The sequence below is a fragment of the Oncorhynchus masou genome, chromosome 5 (assembly GCF_036934945.1).
Source record: "Oncorhynchus masou masou isolate Uvic2021 chromosome 5, UVic_Omas_1.1, whole genome shotgun sequence".
NCBI classification, from domain to species: Eukaryota; Metazoa; Chordata; class Actinopteri; order Salmoniformes; family Salmonidae; genus Oncorhynchus; species Oncorhynchus masou.
In genome coordinates this window covers 37610128-37630625 of record NC_088216.1, presented here as the reverse complement: position 1 = coordinate 37630625, position 20498 = coordinate 37610128, and the positions used below count along the sequence as shown (strand labels likewise).

At 43.0% G+C, this 20498-nt stretch overlaps 1 protein-coding gene across 1 annotated transcript in view; it reads left to right on the top strand.

Moving 5' to 3' along the window:
* Positions 1 to 20498, top strand: part of LOC135539547 (serine/threonine-protein phosphatase 4 regulatory subunit 1-like) — a 43571-nt gene that overhangs the window by 5772 nt on the left and 17301 nt on the right. The window contains exons 8-13 of the mRNA XM_064965479.1: positions 164 to 229; positions 729 to 887; positions 1103 to 1227; positions 1374 to 1840; positions 14625 to 14932; positions 18146 to 18235. Of these exons, the coding sequence (XP_064821551.1) occupies positions 164 to 229; positions 729 to 887; positions 1103 to 1227; positions 1374 to 1840; positions 14625 to 14932; positions 18146 to 18235 (1215 nt within the window). The remainder of the gene's footprint in view (positions 1 to 163; positions 230 to 728; positions 888 to 1102; positions 1228 to 1373; positions 1841 to 14624; positions 14933 to 18145; positions 18236 to 20498) is intronic.

Here is a 20498-nt window from a genome sequence, read left to right as displayed (position 1 = left end):
GCCCACTTTGTACTGTTGTATTGGAATAACTAGTCTGTAAGACTGACATGCATAAACATTTTATTGGATAAAACATTCAGCAAAAAATGTCTGGTACTCCAGAATTTGTGAGCCACAAGGTTACATGAACAACTTTTTTTAAATTATTACTCTTTTCCTTCAGGTTTGTGCAGCCAATTTCGGAGAGTTCTGTTCCATTGTGGGTCAGGATGCCACAGAGAAACTACTGGTGAGAAACATTAAAAAAAAAATGTCACTAGAATGTTTGTTTATTTCCTCCGCACAATCTCAAAGATATGTACATGCCTATCATTACACAACATACTGTCGTAAATTACTGGTGGTTTTACCGCCATTGTGTTTTTCACATTCCTTAAAGGAAAATTCCACCCAAAAAACTATCTTGGTATTTGTTTCATTAGCCCATTGTTGACCATAGTCCCAAAATGTTTTTCTTACGTTAACAATAGGCTAATGAAACCAATACCAAGAGTTTTCCTTTAACATATGTTCATTGGGACACATCGTAGCAAAGAGTTAACAGCTAAAATATATTTGAATTTCACTCTGTTGTAGTTAGGGAAGTGGGGTATATTCATTAAGAGCCTAATGGAAGCCAACTGGATGAAACAGGGAGGGATCTACCTGTATTTGACCGATGAGAAACTTGTTTGCTACAGTCTCCACTAATGAATACATCCCTGGTAATCATTATCTTTTGTCACCAGATGTCCAAGTTCTTTGACCTGTGCTCGGATAGCCTGTGGGGCATCCGGAAGGCATGTGCAGAGTGCTTCATGATCGTCTCCAACTCCACCTCCCCAGGAGTGCGACGCACTAAACTGTCCCCCCTCTTCATAAGCCTCATCAGTGACCAGTCTCGCTGGGTAAGAGCCTACGCCAGACGCACACATAAACACCATGCTATTCTGGTGATGTTTGTATGAAACATATTTTCTGCGAGAATGGCCTTAAATTACAATGATAAGTAATTCTCTTGATAATGAATTGATGGTGAACATCATAGAGATGCATATTAATTAAGTGTGTGTTACTATGTTCTATTCAATGATGTGGTAAACATACTCTCTTGACCCTCCAGGTGCGCCAGGCTGCCTTTCAGTCTCTGGGACGCTTCATCTCCACCTTTGCCAACCCCTCCAGCACAGGCCTCTACTTCAAAGAGGACGGCACACTACTGGAGGTCCCCAGGTGTCCCTTTGACAGGTTCGGGTTAGGGTTTGACTCAGGGGCTGAAAACTATTCCAAATGGACCATATTAGTAAAATGTAACAACTTTTTATGTGTAAAACAATGTTTGTAATTGAAAAGGGAAATTAAGGTTAAGGTTTCTGGTTGGCTCTCTGTTGCAGAGATTCCCCCCTCAGTATCGAGTCCTCCATGCGCTGCTCCTTCAACGGCCCCACAGAGAGACCCTCGCACCCACCCAACATCCAAGATGGCCGCTCCACCCCAACTCTAGAATGCATGTCCGGGGGAGACCGCGGCAGCGACTCCACACACACTCCTCCCCGAGGCCGACACGAAGTCCAGGAATTCAACAACAACCCTCCCACAAACAACGAGGAGACGGAACAAACGGACGAGAATTTTAACTCATTCCGCTACTGGAGGCCTCCGTTACCGGATATCAGCGAGGAGCTGGAGATGTTGAAGGACCAGGTTCCTCTGCAGAACCAGACGACGGGAATTAAAGAGGGAGAGAAGGAGGAGATAGAGGCAAAGGAAGAGATGGCTAGTCTGAAGCCAGTCACCAGCTCTCAGATCCAGAAGGTGTTGGACTGCCTCCAGCCCCACATGGATGACCCTGATGCACAAGGTGAGGGTTGAGGAAAGCATCTCTTCAAAGGTTTTTAATAAAGTAATTTTTTTATTATAATTGGTGCAATAATTAAGAACAAAGTGTTGAATGGTGACACAATGGGCTGGATATCATCCACCATCACAGCACTATTTGACTCCGTGATCTTAGTGGAACTGACAGCAATTTAGCAACATAAAATCATATACACCCCCAGGAAGAATGACGCCTTTAAATAATTTGAAGCAAGCACTTCAATATTGACATTTTCAGGTTTTCATACTATCATCGATTGTTTGGAAATGATGTAGAGTAAGAATTTTCAAAAATGCCTATAGCAATAGAGTGGGAGAGCGGCCGTGCGTTTGGACAGTTGATAGACACTGCAGTAAATAAAAACCAGGACCGGACTCTACACAGACCTATATGCAAATAAGCCATACAGGCCTACCATCATTCTCTTTGAACTGGACTGCGTGTTTACGGGCAGTAGCAACAGCGCGACTTTAGATCGTTAGAAAGCATTTGCCATAAGCCACAAAATAAACCTGAAAGGATTTCTGCAAATATGTATATACCACAGCAGTCCTCCTACATTTGAGACAAGGCTGAGTGTAGCCCACAAATCTCCACTGCACGAGTCCGAGGGGACGTAACACCGGACAGGAAGATCACATCGGGGACTCAACCCACTCAAGTGACGCACCCCTCCTAGGGACGGCATGGAAGAGCAATAGTAAGCCAGTGAGGCAGAATTCCAGTGGAGAGAGGAGACGGTAAGGGCACTTCGTTGCTCCAGTTCCTTGCCGTTCACTTTTTCACCCCTGGGCCAGACTACACTCAATCACAAGACTCACTGAAGAGATGAGTCTTCAATAAAGACTTAAAGGTCGAGACCGAGTCTGCGTCTCTCACATGGATAGGCAGAACATTCCATAAAAATGGAGTTTAATAGACGAAAACCCTGCCTCCAGCTGTTTGCTTAGAAATTCTAGGGACAATAAGGAGGCCTGTGTCTTGTGACCGTAGTGTACCTGTAGGTATGTATAGTAAGACCAAATCGGAACGATGGGTAGTAGAAAGCCCATGTAATGCTTTGTAGGTTAGCAGTAAAACCTTGAAATCAGCCCTTGCCTTAACAGCACTGGTGTACAATAGTTGGAAGTTGGAAGTTTACATACACTTAAGTTGGAGTCATCAACTACTTTTTCAACCACTCCACAAATTTCGGTTAGGACATCTACTTTGCATGACACAAGTAATTTTTCCAACCATTGTTTAGACCAATTATTTCACTGTATCACAATTCCAGTGGATCAGAAGTTTACATACACTAAGTTGACTGTGCCTTTAAACCGCTTGGAAAATTCCAGAAAATAATGTCATGGCTTTAGAAGCATCTGATAGGCTAATTGACATCATTTGAGTCAATTGGAGGTGTACCTGTGGATGTATTTCAAGGCCTACCTTCAAACTCAGTGCTTGACAAACTTTGCTTGACATCATAGGAAAACCAAAAGAAATCAGCCCAGGGAAGACCCCAGGGGAAAAAATGTAGACCTCCACAAGTCTGGGTCATCCTTGGGAGCAATTTCCAAATGCCTGAAGGTACCACGTTCATCTGTACAAACAATATTACGCAAGTATAAACACCATGGGACCACGCAGTCGTCATACCGCTCAGGAAGGAGACTGGTTCTGTCTCCTCGAGATGAAGGTACTTTGGTGCGAAAATTGCAAATAAATCCCAGAACAACAGCAAAGGACCATGTGAAGATGCTGGAGGAAACGGGTACAAAAGTATCTATATCCACAGTAAAACAAGTCCTATATTGACATAACCTGAAAGGCCGCAACGCAAGGAAAAAGCCACTGCTCCAAAATCGCCATAAAAAAGCCAGACTACAGTTTGTAACTGGGGACAAAGATCATACTTTTTGGAGAAATATCCTCTGGTCTGATGAAACAAAAATAGAACTGTTTGGCTATGATGACCATTGTTATGTCTGGAGGAAAAGGAGGAGGCTTGCAAGCTGAAGAACACCTTCCCAACCGTGAAGCACGGGGGGGCAGCATTATATTGTGGGGGTGCTTTGCTGCAGGAGAGACTGGTGCACCTCACAAAAAAGATGGCATCATGAGTTGGAAAATTATGTGGATATATTGAAGCAACATCTCAAGACATTAGTCAGTAAGTTAAAGCTTGGTTGCTAATGGGTCTTCCAAATGGACAATGACCCCAAGCATACTTCCAAAGTTGTGGCAAAATGGCCTAAGGACAACAACGTCAATCCTATGGAAATTGTGGGCAAAACTGAATAAGCATGTGCGAGCAAGAAGGCCTACAAACCTGACTGTTACAGCAGCTCTGTCAGGAGGAATGGGCCACAATTCACCCAATTTATTGTGGGAAGCTTGTGGAAGGCTACCCAAAACATTTGACCCATGTTAAACAATTTAAAGGCAATGCTACCAAATAGTGTGTGTATGTAAACTTCTGACCCACTGGGAATTTGATGAAAGAAAGAAATGCTGAAATAAATCACTCTTATTCTGACATTTCACATTCTTAAAATAAAGTGGTGATCCTAACTGACCTGAAACTGCATTTCTACTAGGATTAAATGTCAGGAATTGTGAAACACTTACACCTTAGCCAAATAAGCTGAGTTTATGTAAATCTCCGACTTCAACTGTATGTTTATTTTTTGGGGTTTTAGTTAGGATTCTTGCAGCTGTATTTATTTAGTGCTTTATCCGGGTAGCCGGAGAGTATAGCATTGCAGTAGTCTAATCTAGAAATGACAAACATGGATTAACTTTTCTGCATAATTTTGACAAAACGTTTGATTTTTGCAACGTTATGAAGACAGAAAAAAGCTGCCCTTGAAATTTTCTTGATATGTTTTGTCAAAAGAGAGTAGGGTCCAGAGTAATGCAGAGGTCCTTTTAGTTTTATTAGAGACGACTGTACAACCTTCAAGATGAATTGTCAGATCCAACAGCAGACCTCTGTTTTGTCCGAGTTTAAATGTAGAACATTTGCCGCCATCCACTTCCTTCAGTCTGAAACACAGGCTTCCAGGCTAGGCAATTTTTGGGCTTCACCATGTTTCACGTTGACCTTGTGTTTCCGAATGACATCACCAAGAGGTAGAACATATTGTGAAAACAGTATTGCCACTAAAACGGAACCTTGAGGAACGCCGACACGTACTATTGATTTGTCAGAGGACAAGCCATCCAGAGACTAACTGACATCTTTGCGACAGATAAGATCTAAACCAGGCAAGAACTTGTCCATGTAGACCAATTTGGGATCTCTCCAATAGAATGTGGTGATCGATGGTCAAAAGCAGCACTAAGGTCTGGAGCACGAGCACAGATATAGAGCCTTGGTATGACACCATTAAAAGGTTATTTACCATTTACCCTCGAGTGTAGTCTCAGTGCTATGATGGGGTCTAAAACCAGACTGAAGCATTTTGTATACAATGTCTTCAGGAAGGCAGTGAGTTGTTTTTTGTGAACTTTTTTGTAAAATATTTGAAAGGGATGGGAAATTCGAAGGTACTTTTTTAAAACATTTTCCAGGTCAAGGTTTGGCCTTTTTGAGAGAGGCCTTATTACTGCCACTTTTAGTGAGTTTGGTACACATCAAGTGGGTAGGGAGCCATTTATTAGGTTCCACAGGACGGCCAACCACAGGAAGTAGCTCTTTCAGTAGTTAGGGTCCAGTATACAGCCTGAGAATTTATAGGCCATTGCCATTTTCATGAATATGTCGAGATATAGGATAAAACAATTTGAGTGTCTCCCTTGATCCTAGGTCCTGGCAGTTTTGTGCAGCCTCAGGACAACCGAGCTTTGGAGAAGTATGCAGATTCAAAGAGTAGCCCTTAATTTGCTTCCTAATGATCATGAACTTTTCATCAAAGAAGTTAATGAGTTCATCACTGCTGGAAAAATATGATCGAGCAGCCGTGAGGGCTTTGATATTGCATGGTACTGGTCTTGCCAAACTAGTCGGTAGACTTCCAGTTTGGTGGAGCGCCATTTCCGTTCAGATTTTCTGGATGCTTGCTTCAGGGCTCGGGTATTTTCTGTATAATTGTTAGGGATGCGACTGCATCTAGGGTATTACGCAAGGTTAAATTTAAATCCTCGGTTAGGTGGTTAACCAATATTTGTACGTCCTTGGGTCTGGAAGGGCATCTATGAATCTTTGGGTTGTCTGAGAATTCATACCACGGCTTTTGATAATCCTTGGTTGGGGTCTGAGCAGATTATTTGTTGCGATTGCAAACATAATAAGATGGGGGGTCCGATAGTCCATATTATGAGGAAAAACATTATGATCCACTATTTATTCCACTGGACAAAACTAGACCAGGGTATGACTGTGACAATGAGTAGGTCCAGAGACATGTTGGACAAAACCCACGGTGATGGCCCCGAAAGCCTTTCGGAGTGGGTCTGTGGACTTTTCCATGTGAATAATGTCACCAAAATTTTAATTATCTGCCATGACTACAAGGTCCGATTAGCAATTCAGGGAACTCCGTGTGGAACGATGTATACGGCCCAGGAGGCTTGTGAACAGTAGCTATAAAAAGTGATTTAAGTAAGCTGCGTAGTTTGACTAGAAGCTCAAGATGAAAACTCAGTATTCTTTGGAGGGGTAAATTAAAATGTGCAACGCCTTTGCGTGATGTGCGGGGGATGGTCACTCATGTAACCAGGAGGAGAGGCCTCATTTAACACAGTAAATTCAGCAGGTTTGAGCCATGTTTCAGTGAGGCCAATCACATCAGGTTTATGATTAGTTTATTGACTGCCTTGGAAGTGAGGGATCAAACATTAAGTAGCCCTATTTTGAGATGTGAGATCACTCTTTCAATTATGACAGGAATGGAGGTCATTTATTCCAGTGAGATTGCTAAGGCAAACACCATCATGTTTAGTTTTGCTCAACCTAAATCAAGCCACAGATGGTCTCAATGGTCAGCTGAGCTGACTACACTGACTGTGCTAGTGGCAGACTCCACTAAGCTGGCTGGCTAACAGCCTGCACCCTCTCTCATTGTGGAGCGAGAGGAGTTAGAGCCCTGTCAATGTTCATAGATAAGATGAGAGCACCCCTCCAGCTAGGATGGAGTCCGTCACTCCTCAGTATTCCAGGTCCTCTTTGTGGGTGAGTCCTAGAAAGGGGGCCAATTATCTACAAATTCTATCTTTTTGGGAGGGGCAGAAAACAGTTTAACCAGCTTGAGTTGAGACTCTGCTGTAAAGCTCATCACTCCCCCTAACTGGGAGGGGACCAGAGACAGTTACTCGATGCCGACATCTTTCTAGCTAATTTGCACTCTAGAGCTATGTTGCGCTTGGTGACCTCAGGATGAAACAGTCAAACATCGTTGGTGCCGACGTGGAAAACAATATCCCTATAATCTCTACACTTGCCTGTTTTAGCCTGAGCCAGCACCATCTTGGGGTTAGCCTTTACATTGGTAGCCCTGCACAATGTGTATGATTTCTGGATGATTCTTTTTAAGTCTAATATTGCAGGTAATGGAATCACCAATGACTAGGGTTTTCAATTTGTCAGAGCTAATGGTGGGAGGACTGAGAAGGTTCGGTCTCTGACTCGTTGCTTAGTGGGGAGAACCTGTTGAGCGACACCGGTTGAATGAGCGACACCGGTTGAGTATACCAACAGCATGTCTTTCCAGAAGCCTTGAGAAAATTGTCCGGCTGCAGGGACTTTGCAGGGGATTTATACTACTGTCTGTACTTACTGGTGGCACAGATGCTATTTCATCCTTTCCTACACTGAAATTGCCATTGCCTAACGATTGCATCTGAAGCTGTGCTTGCAACACAGCTATCCTCACTGTAAGGTGATAGTTGTCATGCATGTTATGAGTTCAGCGACTGCGATTAGATGTTAATGTTACTACTTAGGTTTTTCTGCTGGTGGAGGTCCTATAGAACCATGTCCAGATAAAGTGTCCGAGGTGAAAAAGTTCAATAACAAAAATTGGGCTAAGGAAAAAAACTAAGACGTTGGTAAATCTATTTTAAATTACAAACCGAAAAGTTTGACCAGTGTTAGCCAGAACGAGATGAGGTAAAATCTACTGAGTGAACAGTAGATGAACCCTCAAACCTGTTTAGCTTATAGTTGGCTGTCAAAATTGGACTGATCAACGTTGTGGAAGAGTAGCCTGCTCGCCCTTCTGCAGCTTGTCTGCTAATGCATACTTGTACCAAGCCACATTTTGACAACTGAATGAGAACTTGCCAGCCTACCCTCCCATTTGATCGACGCCAAATACATTTGATTGATGCCAAATACATTTGATTGACAACTATGAGATATGTTACCTGTGGATAACAGTCCAAGTGTAGCATAGCTAGCTAGCTAAGTGATTCACATTTCTTGCTAGTGGAACGAACCGTCTCATAGCCCGTAACAAAGAGAGACAATGTGGAGATCAAGGAATAAAACATTAGTTAATGTCAACTATATACAATAAACAATGGTGTGTGTGTGTGTGTGTGTGTGTGTGTGTGTGTGTGTAGTGTAAGTGAGTGGTTGTGTGCATAGTTGGTGAGGGGTGTTGAGGTGCCAAAAAAAGCCACAAACTGCCACAACCAAAAATAACTGTCTGCATGGAGAGTCTCTTCAATGAATGGGGGAAGGTGTCTTTATCCACGGGACACACCTGAGGCCAGGTGTCCCATTTCGCTGACGACCCTCCCAGTTCCATCCACCAACATCCTAATAAGGAAAGCAAGACAAACAAACAAAATACTGCCCTGGTTAACACTATCTCACTGCCCCAGCCAACCTCGTCCTCTCCAGACCTCAGCAACCTTTGCACACAGGAAGCAACCTTTTGAGTAAAGAAGAACGAGGACAGCAAGGAACAAGACAATAAAAAAAAATAAACAGTGGTCTGTCATGTGGATGACACACGTGCTCGGGGGCCATGCATATGAGAATGCGTGTCCACCGATCAATAGGACCAGATGTGTTCAGAAACAGGGCGCACGAGAGAGCAAGTCAGCAAAGACATTATCAGACCCCCTGCACATCGAGATGGAATGCCTGTAAAAAAAACAAACACCATCTCCTTATCCTCTGGTTAGGACACATCATAAACCTCAAGGTAAGAGGGTTATGGTCGGTGTAGATCACAATAGGTACTACACCCGAGCTGATGGTTAAACTTCTTGGAAAAGAAACTAACAGGCCTCGCAACACCAGACACATCTGCTTGCAGCAGGACTGCACATGCCCCCACGTGACTCGCATCCGTCTGCAAGGTGAATGACAAATCCATGCGAGGCGCAGCCAGCACCGGAGTTGAGGTAAGCAACCTCTTTGCATCCTCAAAAGCCTGTTGACAGAGGGGAGACCAGACGTAAACCGCATTAGTTGCTCCCCTGACAGATTTGTTGAAACATGGTAGAGACGTTCCTATAGAAACCACGGTAATAACCAATCATTCCCAAGAAACCATCAGTTCCTTTTTAGTAGTTGGTGGTGGAAAAGCATCAATAGCTACCACTTTAGCCCGAACAGAATGCACTTCACCCTGCCCAACCACCTTACTCACATTTAGCCAGATCGATAGTGAGGCGACCCGCAGTCGAACAAGGCTTGAATACGGGACAGATGCTCCTCCCAGCTATCTGCAAAAACCATTATCTAGTCCAGAAAACACCACAACCCTGTTCATAAGGTGTTGAAAAGAGGCATGTGCATTACGCAGGCCAAAACTCAGAACTGAATAAGAGTACAGACTGGAGGGCGTAGTAAAGGCAGAGATTTCACGTGCCTACTCATCGGTGGCACCTGCCAATAGCCCTTTAACAGGTCAAACTTGCTCCAACTTTGTTTCTCCGACCTGATCAATGCAGCCCTCCATCCGAGGAAGAGGAAATTAATCTGGCTTTGTGACACTGTTTACCTTACGATAGTCCGTACAACATCTGTTTGTCCCATCCGGTTTACTGACCAAGATACAGGGAGACGCCCAGCTGGAGAAAGAAGGCTCTGCAATATTACTCTCCAGCATGTATCTGATCTCAGCATCAAAACAATGCAGTTTCTCTGAAGAAACTATAGAACCGCTGACGGATGGGGTCAGCGTCCCCAACGTCAATATCGTGTTCTATTAAGTTAGGTGTATCAGGAAACTCTGAATCAGACCGACCAACTTGTCTTGCCTATTTCATTTTTTAAAATCATTTTACTTTTATTTAACTAGGTATTTTCAATGACGGCCTAGGAACAGTGGGCTAACTGCCTGTTCAGGGGCAGAACGACAGATTTTGTACCTTGTCAGCTCAGGGGTTTGAACTTGCAACCTTCCGGTTACTAGTCCAACACTCTAACCACTAGGCTACCCTGCAGCAGGTAGATGAGTGAGAAGGCTGTCCAAAGCATCCAGTGACTCTGACTTTTTCAATCTACCTTGCAGTACGTCAGGCCCAGGAAGGCCGGTCCGGGGCCGTATGCGGCCGGCGACCTGATTCAATATGGCCCGCGAAATCATGCGCAGATCCAAAGTTTTGAAAAATTAATTTATTCAAATTAAAAGCCCAATTACTACCCACCTTTGTGTAATTTAACTCTCACCCCTTGTTGGACTTTTATTTTGAAGGCATGTATTAATAACTGCATGAGGAGACAGGCTGACACATGTTACAAATAGCTAGTTAGCTAGAAATTGCTCAAATGATTTTAAAGGAAAGTAGACAATGGTGAATGTAGGGTGTTCCTGCAAGAGTGGACATTGAAATATTAGCTTAGTGTGCAAAGAGAGCATCGCTGTTTTGAAGACTGCAACTTGTCCCGACACTTCCAGACAAAGCATGCCGAGAAATATAGGAATGTCTTCTGAGCAGAGGGTGAGTCCATCGAAAGAGTTGCTTTCTCAGTTGCAAAAGCAGCAAGGACTTTTCACAAAACTGCATTCAGAAAACAACGGAATTGTGAGAGCTAGCTATGTACTGTCCCACAAAATTGCTAAACATAGCAAGCCATTCGCTGAGGACAAATTCATTAAAGAATGTTTAATTGACTCTGCAGCAGTACTTTTCCCCAACGAGCTGTTTGAAAATGTTTCCCTTTCAAGACAGTGATACAGCGTGTTGAGGACATCGCAGAGAATATTGATATTCATGAAATCACAAGTGAAATATAGCGAAACACAGCTTAGCCTTTTGTTAATCACCCTGTCATCTCAGATTTTGAAATTATGCTTTACAGCGATAGCAAGACAAGTGTTTATGTAAGTTTATCGATAGCCTAGCATAGCATTATGTCCAGCTAGCAACAGGAAGCTTGGTCACAAAAATCAGAAAAGCAATCTTTTTTTGATGATCTTCGGATGTTTTCACTGACAAGACTCTCAGTTAGACAGCAAATGTTCCTTTTGTTCCATAAAGATGATTTTTATACCCAAAAAATACCTCTGTTTGTTCTTCACGTTATGTTCAGAAATCCACCGGAAATAGCGGTCACGACAATCAAAATTATATCCATAATATCGACAAACATGGCAAACTTTTTTTATAATCGATCCTCAAGGTGTTTTTCAAATATCTATTTGATAATATATCAACCGGGGCAGTTGGCTTTTCAGTAGGACCGGGGGGAAAAATGTCTACTTCTCTCTATTACGCAAGAATCACTCTGAGAGCCTTCAGCTGGCCACTTACGCAACGTGTTAGTTTACGCTCATTCTTCAACATAAAGGCGTGAAACTACGTCGAAAGGCTGTAGACACCTTAGGGAAGATGTAGAAAAAGGAATCTGGTTGATATCCCTTTCAATGGGCAATAGGGATGCATAGAAAGACGGGGGTTTCAAAATAAGGGTCACTTCCTGATTGGATTTTTCTCAGGATTTTGCCTTCAATATCAGTTCTGTTATACTCACAGACAATATTTTTACAGTTTTGGAAACTTGAGTGTTTTCTATCCTAAGCTGTCAATTATATGCATATTCTAGCATCTGGTCCTGAGAAATCAGCAGTTTACTTTGGGAATGTTATTTTTCCAAAAATAAAAATAGTGCCCCCTAGCTTCAAGAGTTTAAACTGAAAAGGTTCTATATCGTTGGCGGTAAGCCTCAGGAACAAATTCATAAATCTGTAACAGCCATTTTAACCTTATCATAGCTGACACTGTCGGCTACACCAAGAGCTGAAAAATGATTCCTGCCCTTTACCTGTCAACACACTGCAACAATTAAAGTACGATCAGAATCAGGCCAACTCCTAGTGTCGGCAACATGCTCAACCAACGAAAATAACATCTCAGGATCCTTATAAAATTTTGGCAACAACCATTACTTTACAACATTATGAAAATTGTACGGGGCACAACCGAGAGAGAAGCGACCCCCCCCCCCCCCCCAGGTAAATCTTAGTCACCTTCCCAGAGCAAACTCTCCTGAGTTAGTACATTAGTACACTCCAAATCCTGTTTAAATTCCAATTCCTTTTCATACTTAACACGATCATGCTCACTATGATGCTCCAGCTTAACACAATCATGCTCTAGCTGTAACAGAAGCAGTTCTTTCTGCTGTTAAAAAGACTACTAGGGATAACAGTTAGAGGGGACATTCTAACAAGACGGTGTGGTGGCATGTCCTCGGCAGAGGCTGCCCCAGTGGTAACGTCTTGTATACCACTCTCCATAAAATTGGCCTTCAATATCAACCAAACATGTTTTTAGACATTTATCACTAATTTCAACCTGATAGTGTTCAGCGATCTTCCAATGGCTGTTTTAGTACATTATTTTAAGTTCCTCTGTTGGAACGCAAATGAACTCGTCTACATTAGACGCCATAGTCACAAGTAACTACTAAAAATAATCTCGCTCTTCCCCTCTGCTGAGCAGACCAGACCACAACAAGAGAAACGCTGGGCACCACAGGAGAGAGATGATACATAAGGAGCTTCCCCAAATCCTACAATAACTCAACCCTAGTCTTTGTGCGGATTCGTGGTGGATTACGCACTGTACCCCGCTGGCATGGGAAATAAAACGGCACGCTAGCGGATTCCCCCCAAGCCACAGATGTACCCCCGAGACAACTGCTCAGTCCACAGACACCACACAAAAATAAAATAACCGTGCCCGACGTATTCTAAAGTGAAACCTGTCGCTAAGCCTAACAGCGGAAAAGTAAGGCTCTCGCTCCGGGTAGCAAATGGCACTACGCTACCCAAATCTCCCACTGAGGTACACAGCAGATTATACTCACCTCCTTGGACCGATGTCCCAACAGCAGGTAGAGCAAGAGTGTCCAGCCTGGGCAGGGGCCTGGAAACTAACCAATGTTACACACTCCAACGCAGCACACAACCAGCCACCCACTGCTGTGGAAAGTTTAACAAAGGCAACCAACACTGGGCCTACCAAACAGTGCAACTCAATTCTTTGTTTTACAAAAGATGCAAAAAAAGCACCTAGCTCCAGTTTTTCTCCCAAACAAAATATACTTACCAGTTAGCTTAACAACACTAGTATTATGCCTACTGGCATACTTTTTCATGCAGCGCACCATTTGATGTCGTCACCGGACTACTAAAGTCACTGATGTGTCTGCAAGGCACTATACCAAACACTTAAGACAATGCAGTGAATACCAACCAGTGCGCATCCCAAATAGCATTAACCCATCATAATGCAACAAAAAAAAACTATCCACCAAAATGTCTAGGAACCAACCTTATAATCCCGGACGAGCCCCCACAACCGGCTCGTAGCCCATAACACAGAGGGACACAACAAGGAGATCAAGGAATAACAATGTGTATAGTCAGTAGTGTAAGTGAGTGGTTGCGTGCATAGTTGGTGATAAGGAGGGGTGTTTGAGGTGCCAAAACAAACAAGCCACAAACAAGCCACAAACTGCCACAACCAAAAATAACAGTGTGTCTGCATGGAGAGTGTCTCCTCAATGAATGGTGATAGGTGTATTTATCCACGCGGCACACCTGAGCCCAGGTGTGTCCCATTTCGCGGCCTATCCTCCCAGCTCCGCCCACCGACATCCTATTAAGGAAAACGAGCAAAGGGAGAATTTGGCTGACACAGTGGGAGGGTTGCCACACCAGCTAACCAAATAACACTTGCATCTCTAGCTTTAGCTACCGATAAACGATATAGGGGATAAAGTCGACCACTCGCTAGCTTAGCTAGCTAATGTTAGGCTCTGTGTTTCTAGCTTGCTAAATAAATAGATGCATAAATTGATTAAACTAGCCTATTTGCCATATGATTAACTTGTGGTCATTCCCCATGCTAGTTTAATTGTATTGACATTTCCAGCCCTAGTTACATTTGTCTGTTTTTGTGCAAAACATTGAATCATTGAACCTAAAACAGTGCATTCTGAAGGGCTGGAGGCAGCACAAATGTTCTCTGCCAGCTGTGATTTACAACCTGATAGCAATATTTGTTGGACATCCAAGAAAGGTATTGGCGAATTAACTATATTAATCATGCGTTGAACTGCATCCATCTATACTGCCAACAAAGCATTATTTTACCCCATTTGAAATTTGTCAAATATAACTTACTTTATTACCTCTTATGAAGTTGGTTTTGTAGCATAAACTGGGAATTTTATAGTTTTGCCTAATATTATGATTGTCTCATATCTGCAAAGTAGTTAAAACACTGTCAGTTCCACTTTAATAGTCTTTACATTTGACCTGTGCATTCAAGACCATGAATTTGTGTCTGTCTTTCCGTATGTGTCTCCCAGCCCAAATGCAGGTGCTCTCAGCTGCCCTGAAGGCTGCCCAGCAGGAGAGACAGTCTGAGGATACAGAGGGTCAGTCAGAGAGCCAGCCTCCAGTGGATGGGAATGGGGAACCAGATGAGGAGTTCTCTCAGAACGGAGGGACCGCAGAGGAGAAACAGACACCTAACGAGCCTCCCCAGCAGACCATAGATTCGGCACCCATAGAGGAACTGAAAGAGACCGAAGTGGAGTCGGAGCCTCCGGTGTCTCCGGAATCATCCCCCGACTCGCCTGTCCTAGTACGGGACGACTCGGACCACAGCAGTGTGGTGAGTAGGAATGTGCAGCTCTCCTTACAAGCATGATTCAATACACATCTAGATACATGGGCTTCGATACATTTACTTTTAGCTTGAAGGGATTTGATTAGTGGAATGAATCGATGCAATGTACTAACAAATGTTGAATGAACACATTCATTTTCCATTCTAAATTAATATCTGGTACTGATGGAGCTGAGCGTGCGCGCATGTGTGCACAAAGTCGGGTGCCTCATAAGGATCCGCAGAAGGCGAATGGGAAATCTGACGTTACCGTCAATGTTATTAGCCAAAGTACAATCATTGGAAAATAAATTAGATGAGGTACGAATATCCTCCAAACGGGACATCAAAAACTAACATCTTATGTGTCACGGAATTGTGACTGAATGATGACATGGATATTCAGCTAGCAGGATATACGCTGCACTGGCTAGATAGAACAGCACTGGGAGAAAAATAAGACGAGGGTGGGCGCTATGTGCATATTTGTAAACAGCTGGTGCACATTCACTATAAGGTCTACCTACACCTGTTGGATCCTGCGCACGTGACAAATACACTTTGATTTGAAGTATTCAACCCCCTGTGTCAATTCATGTTAGAATCGCCTTTGGCAGCGATTACAGCTGTACGTCTTTCTGGGTAAGTTTCAACGAGCTTGCCACACCTGGATTGTACAATATTTTCACTTTATTTTTATAATTCATCAAGCTCTGTCAAGTTGGTTGTTGATCAAGTCTTGCCATAGATTTTCAAGCTGATAAAAGTCAAAACACTCAGGAACATTTAATGTCGTCTTGGTAAGCAACTCCAGTGTATTTGCGGCCTTGTGTTTAGGTTTTAGTCCTGCTGAAAGGTGAAATTTTCTCTTAGTGACTGTTGGAAAGCAGACTGAACCAGGTTTTCCTCTAGGATTTTTCCTGTGCTTGGCTCTAATCATTAATATTTTTTTATCCCCCCCCAAATTATCTAGTCCTTTTATTTAACTTGGCAAGTCAGTTAACCTCTAGCGTCGAGCAATCCCGTATCCGGGAGCGTAATCATAGCCTCAAGCTCATTACCATAACGCAACGTTTCCTATTCATGAAAATCGCAAATGAAATGAAATAAATATATTCAAACACAAGCTTAGCCTTTTGTTAACAACACTGTCATCTCAGATTTTCAAAATATGCTTTTCAACCAAAGCTACACAAGCATTTGTGTAAGAGTATTGATAGCCTAGCATAGCATTAAGCCTAGCATTCAGCAGGCAACATTTTCACAAAAACAAGAAAAGCATTCAAATAAAATCATTTACCTTTGAAGAACTTCGGATGTTTTCAATGACGAGACTCTTAGTTAGATAGCAAATGTTCATTTTTTTCCAAAAAGATTATTTGTGTAGACTAAATAGTTCCATTTTGTTCATCACGTTTGGCTAAGAAAAAGATCGGAAAATGCAGTCACTTACAACGCCAAACTTTTTTCCAAATTAGCTACATAATATCGACAGAAACATGGCAAACGTTGTTTAGAATCAGTCCTCAAGGTGTTTTTCACATATCTATTCGATAATCTATCAGTGGTGGCAGTTGGCTTCTCATCAGAAGCAAACGGAAAAATACTGCAGCTGGAGATTACGCAATAATTGCGACGGAGAACACCAAGCAACCACCTGGTAGATGTAGTTTCTTATGGTCAATCTTCCAATGATATGCCTACAAATACGTCACAATGCTGCAGACACCTTGGGAAAAACGTGGAAAACATAAGCTTACTATAATATATAAGGAGTTATTGGCATGAGGCGGTTTCAAAAAATGCGGCACTTCCTGATTGGATTTTTTTTTCTGTAACATCAGTTCTGTGGCACTCACAGACAATATCTTTGCAGTTTTGGAAACGTCACAGTGTTTTCTTTCCAATGCTGTATGCATAGTTGATTATATGCATAGTCGAGCATCTTTTCGTGACAAAATATCTTGTTTAAAACGGGGACATTTTTCATCCAAAAATTAAAATAGTGCCCCTTATATCCAAGAAGTTAAGAACAAATTCTTATTTACAATGACGGCCTACCCCAGCCAAACCCAGAAGGTGCTGGGCCAATTGTACGCTGCCCTATGTGCGCGCCCCTATGTACGCTGCCCTATGTACGCTGCCCTATGTGCGCGCCCTGTACGCTGCCCTATGTGCGCGCCCATACCTATAACATGATGCAGCAATCACCATGCTTGAAAATATGAAGAGTGCTACTCTGTTGTGTGTTGTATTGGATTTGCCCTAAACAGAACACTTTGTATTAAGGGCATAAAGTGAATTTCTTTGCCACATTTTTTTTCAGTTTTACTTTAGTGCCTTATTGCAAACAGGATTCATGTTTAGGAATATTTGTATTCTTTACGGACTTCCTCCTTTTCACTCTTTCATTTTAGGTTAGTATTTTGGTGTAACACCATGTTGATCCATCTTCAATTTTCTCCTATCGCAACCATTTATCTCTAACTGTTGTCATGTCACCATTGGCCTCATGGTGAAATCCCTGAGCGGTTTCCTTCCTCTCCAGCAACGGAGTTAGGAAGTGTCTTTGTAGTGACTGGGTTTATTAATACACCATCCATAGTGTAATTAATAACTTAACCATGCTCAGAGTTTTTTTTAATGACTACTTTTTTGTTGTTGTTGACCCATCTACCATTAGGTGCACTTCTTTGAGGCATTGTAAAACATCCCTGGTCATTGTAGTTGAATCAGTGTTTGAAATTCACTGCTCGATTGGGGTATAGAGAGAAGGTAGTCATTCAGAATGAATGTTAAACCCTATTGCACACAGTGACTCCATGCAACTTATTATGTGACTTGTTAAGCACATTTTTATTCCTTAACTTATTTAGGCTTGCCATAACAAAGGGATTTAATACTTATTGACTCAAGACATTTCACTTCTTAATTAATTTGAAAAATGTCTTCCACTTTGACATTATGGGGTATTATGTTTAGGCCAGTGACCCAATTCTCTTTTTAATTTCAGGCTGTAACACAACAAATTGGAATAAGTCAAGGTGTGCGACTACTTTCTGAAGGCACTGTATCTCCGTATATGAGTTTATCTCTGCTAATTGTCTATATCTCTGTGTGTGCTAGCTGACTTTGGTTTGTGTCCTAGATGACTGGTATGTTTGTACGTGTGCTAGCTGACTGATATGTCAAACAGTGTGTCCTCCCTGTTTTGGATAGGAGTCGGAGCTGATCGAGAGTGTGGAGGAAGAGGGGAAGGAGGACTCGGCTCCCAACCAGCTGTGTGAGGAGGAGAAGTCCATGGTCCAGGTCAGTTCTGCCAAACACTTTCTAAGCCTTTCTACTTTACATATTGTACATACATCGAGGGGACATTTATTAACATTTATGATTCAGTCAAGTCTGGAGTACAACTACCTTTAAGCTGCCATACGTTTTGGCTGAGAATAGTTAAAGCGATCCAATGTCCAATGAATTGCGATTGACAAGATCTAGGGCCAGTTTTCTGATACCAGATTTAGCTTGGACTAAAATGCATGCGCAATGAAGAAGCTTATGCCCAGTGCAGATCTAACAGCTGACATAAGGAGAGATGTTGTGAGACCAAAGTTTTAAAATGTTTAGTTGTAGAACAACTGACTAGAGAAATGTGGTTGAGCCTGGTTCCACTGTCATGTGGAAGCACAATGTATATATTTATGCAGGTTCTTTAAAAGTTGCTAGCTACTTTTAGCAAGGTGTTTAACAAACAGGTTTCATGAATTACATGCAGCCACTGTCTGGCTCACTAGAAAACACATCACCAGCCTCCTGCTCACAAGCCCAGTGTCTAGAGGAGCTGAAGAGAGGATCATCAAGCTAGGATAGCAACAACAACAAAAAACCTTACTCTTCAATATTGTGATGGGAAATGCATAGCACAAATAATTAGGTTTTGCTGGATATTATTCATCCCGATCAGTTTTTTTTTTACATGGACAATACATTGGCGATAATACACTGCTCAAAAAAAATAAAGGGAACACTTAAACAACACAATATAACTCCAAGTCAATCACACTTCTGTGAAATCAAACTGTCCACTTAGGAAGCAACACTGATTGACAATAAATTTCACATGCTGTTGTGCAAATGGAATAGACAACAGGTGGAAATTATAGGCAATTAGCAAGACACCCCCAATAAAGGAGTGGTTCGGCAGGTGGAAACCAAAGACCACTTCTCAGTTCCTATGCTTCCTGGCTAATGTTTTGGTCACTTTTGAATGATGGCGGTGCTTTCACTCTAGTGGTAGCATGAGACGGAGTCTACAACCCACCCAAGTGGCTCAGGTAGTGCAGCTCATCCAGGATGGCACATCAATGCGAGCTGTGGCAAGAAGGTTTGCTGTGTCTGTCAGCGTAGTGTCCATAGCATGGAGACGCTACCAGGAGACAGGCCAGTACATCAGGAGACGTGGAGGAGGCCGTAGGAGGGCAACAACCCAGCAGCAGGACCGCTACCTTCACCTTTGTGCAAGGAGGAGCACTGCCAGAGCCCTGCAAAATGACCTCCAGCAGGCCACAAATGTGCATGTGTCTGCTCAAACGGTCAGAAACAGACTCCATGAGGGTGGTATTAGGGCCCGATGTCCACAGGTGGGGGTTGTGCTTACAGCCCAACATCGTGCAGGATGTTTGGCATTTGCCAGAGAACACCAAGATTGGCAAATTCACCACTGGCGCCCTGTGCTCTTCACAGATGAAAGCAGGTTCACACTGAGCTCGTGTGACAGACGTGACAGACGTGACAGTCTGGAGACACCGTGGAGAACGTTCTGCTGCCTGCAACATCCTCCAGCATAACCGGTTTGGCGGTGGGTCAGTCATGGTGTGGGGTGGCATTTATTTGGGGGGCCGCACAGCCATCCTTGTGCTCGCCAGAAGTAGCCTGACTGCCATTAGGTACCGAGATCAGATCCTCAGACCCCTTGTGAGACCATATGCTGGTGCAGTTGGCCCAGGGTTCCTCCTAATGGAAGACAATGCTAGACCTCATGTGGCTGGAGTGTGTCAGCAGTTCCTGCAAGAGGAAGGCATTGTAGGTATGGACTGGCCCGCCTGTTCCCCAGACCCGAATCCAATTGAGCACATCTGGGAAATCATGTCTCGCTCCATCCACCAACGCCACCTTGCACCACAGACTGTCCAGGAGTTGGTGGTTGCTTTAGTCCAGGTCTGGGAGGAGATCCCTCAGGAGACCATCCGCCACCTCATCAGGAGCATGCCGAGGTGTTGTAGGGAGGTCATACAGGCACGTGGAGGCCACACACACTACTGAGCCTCATTTTGACTTGTTTTAAGGACATTACATCAAAGTTGGATCAGCCTGTAGTGTGGTTTTCCACTTTAATTTTGAGTGTGACTCCAAATCCAGTCCTCCATGGGTTGATAATTTTGATTTCCATTGATAATTTGTGTGTGATTTTGTTGTCAGCACATTAAACTATGTAAAGAAAAAAGTATTTAATAACTTGTTTGAACGACAAATAATGCTGAGTTGCATCCAAAGAACACCATACCTACTGTGAAGC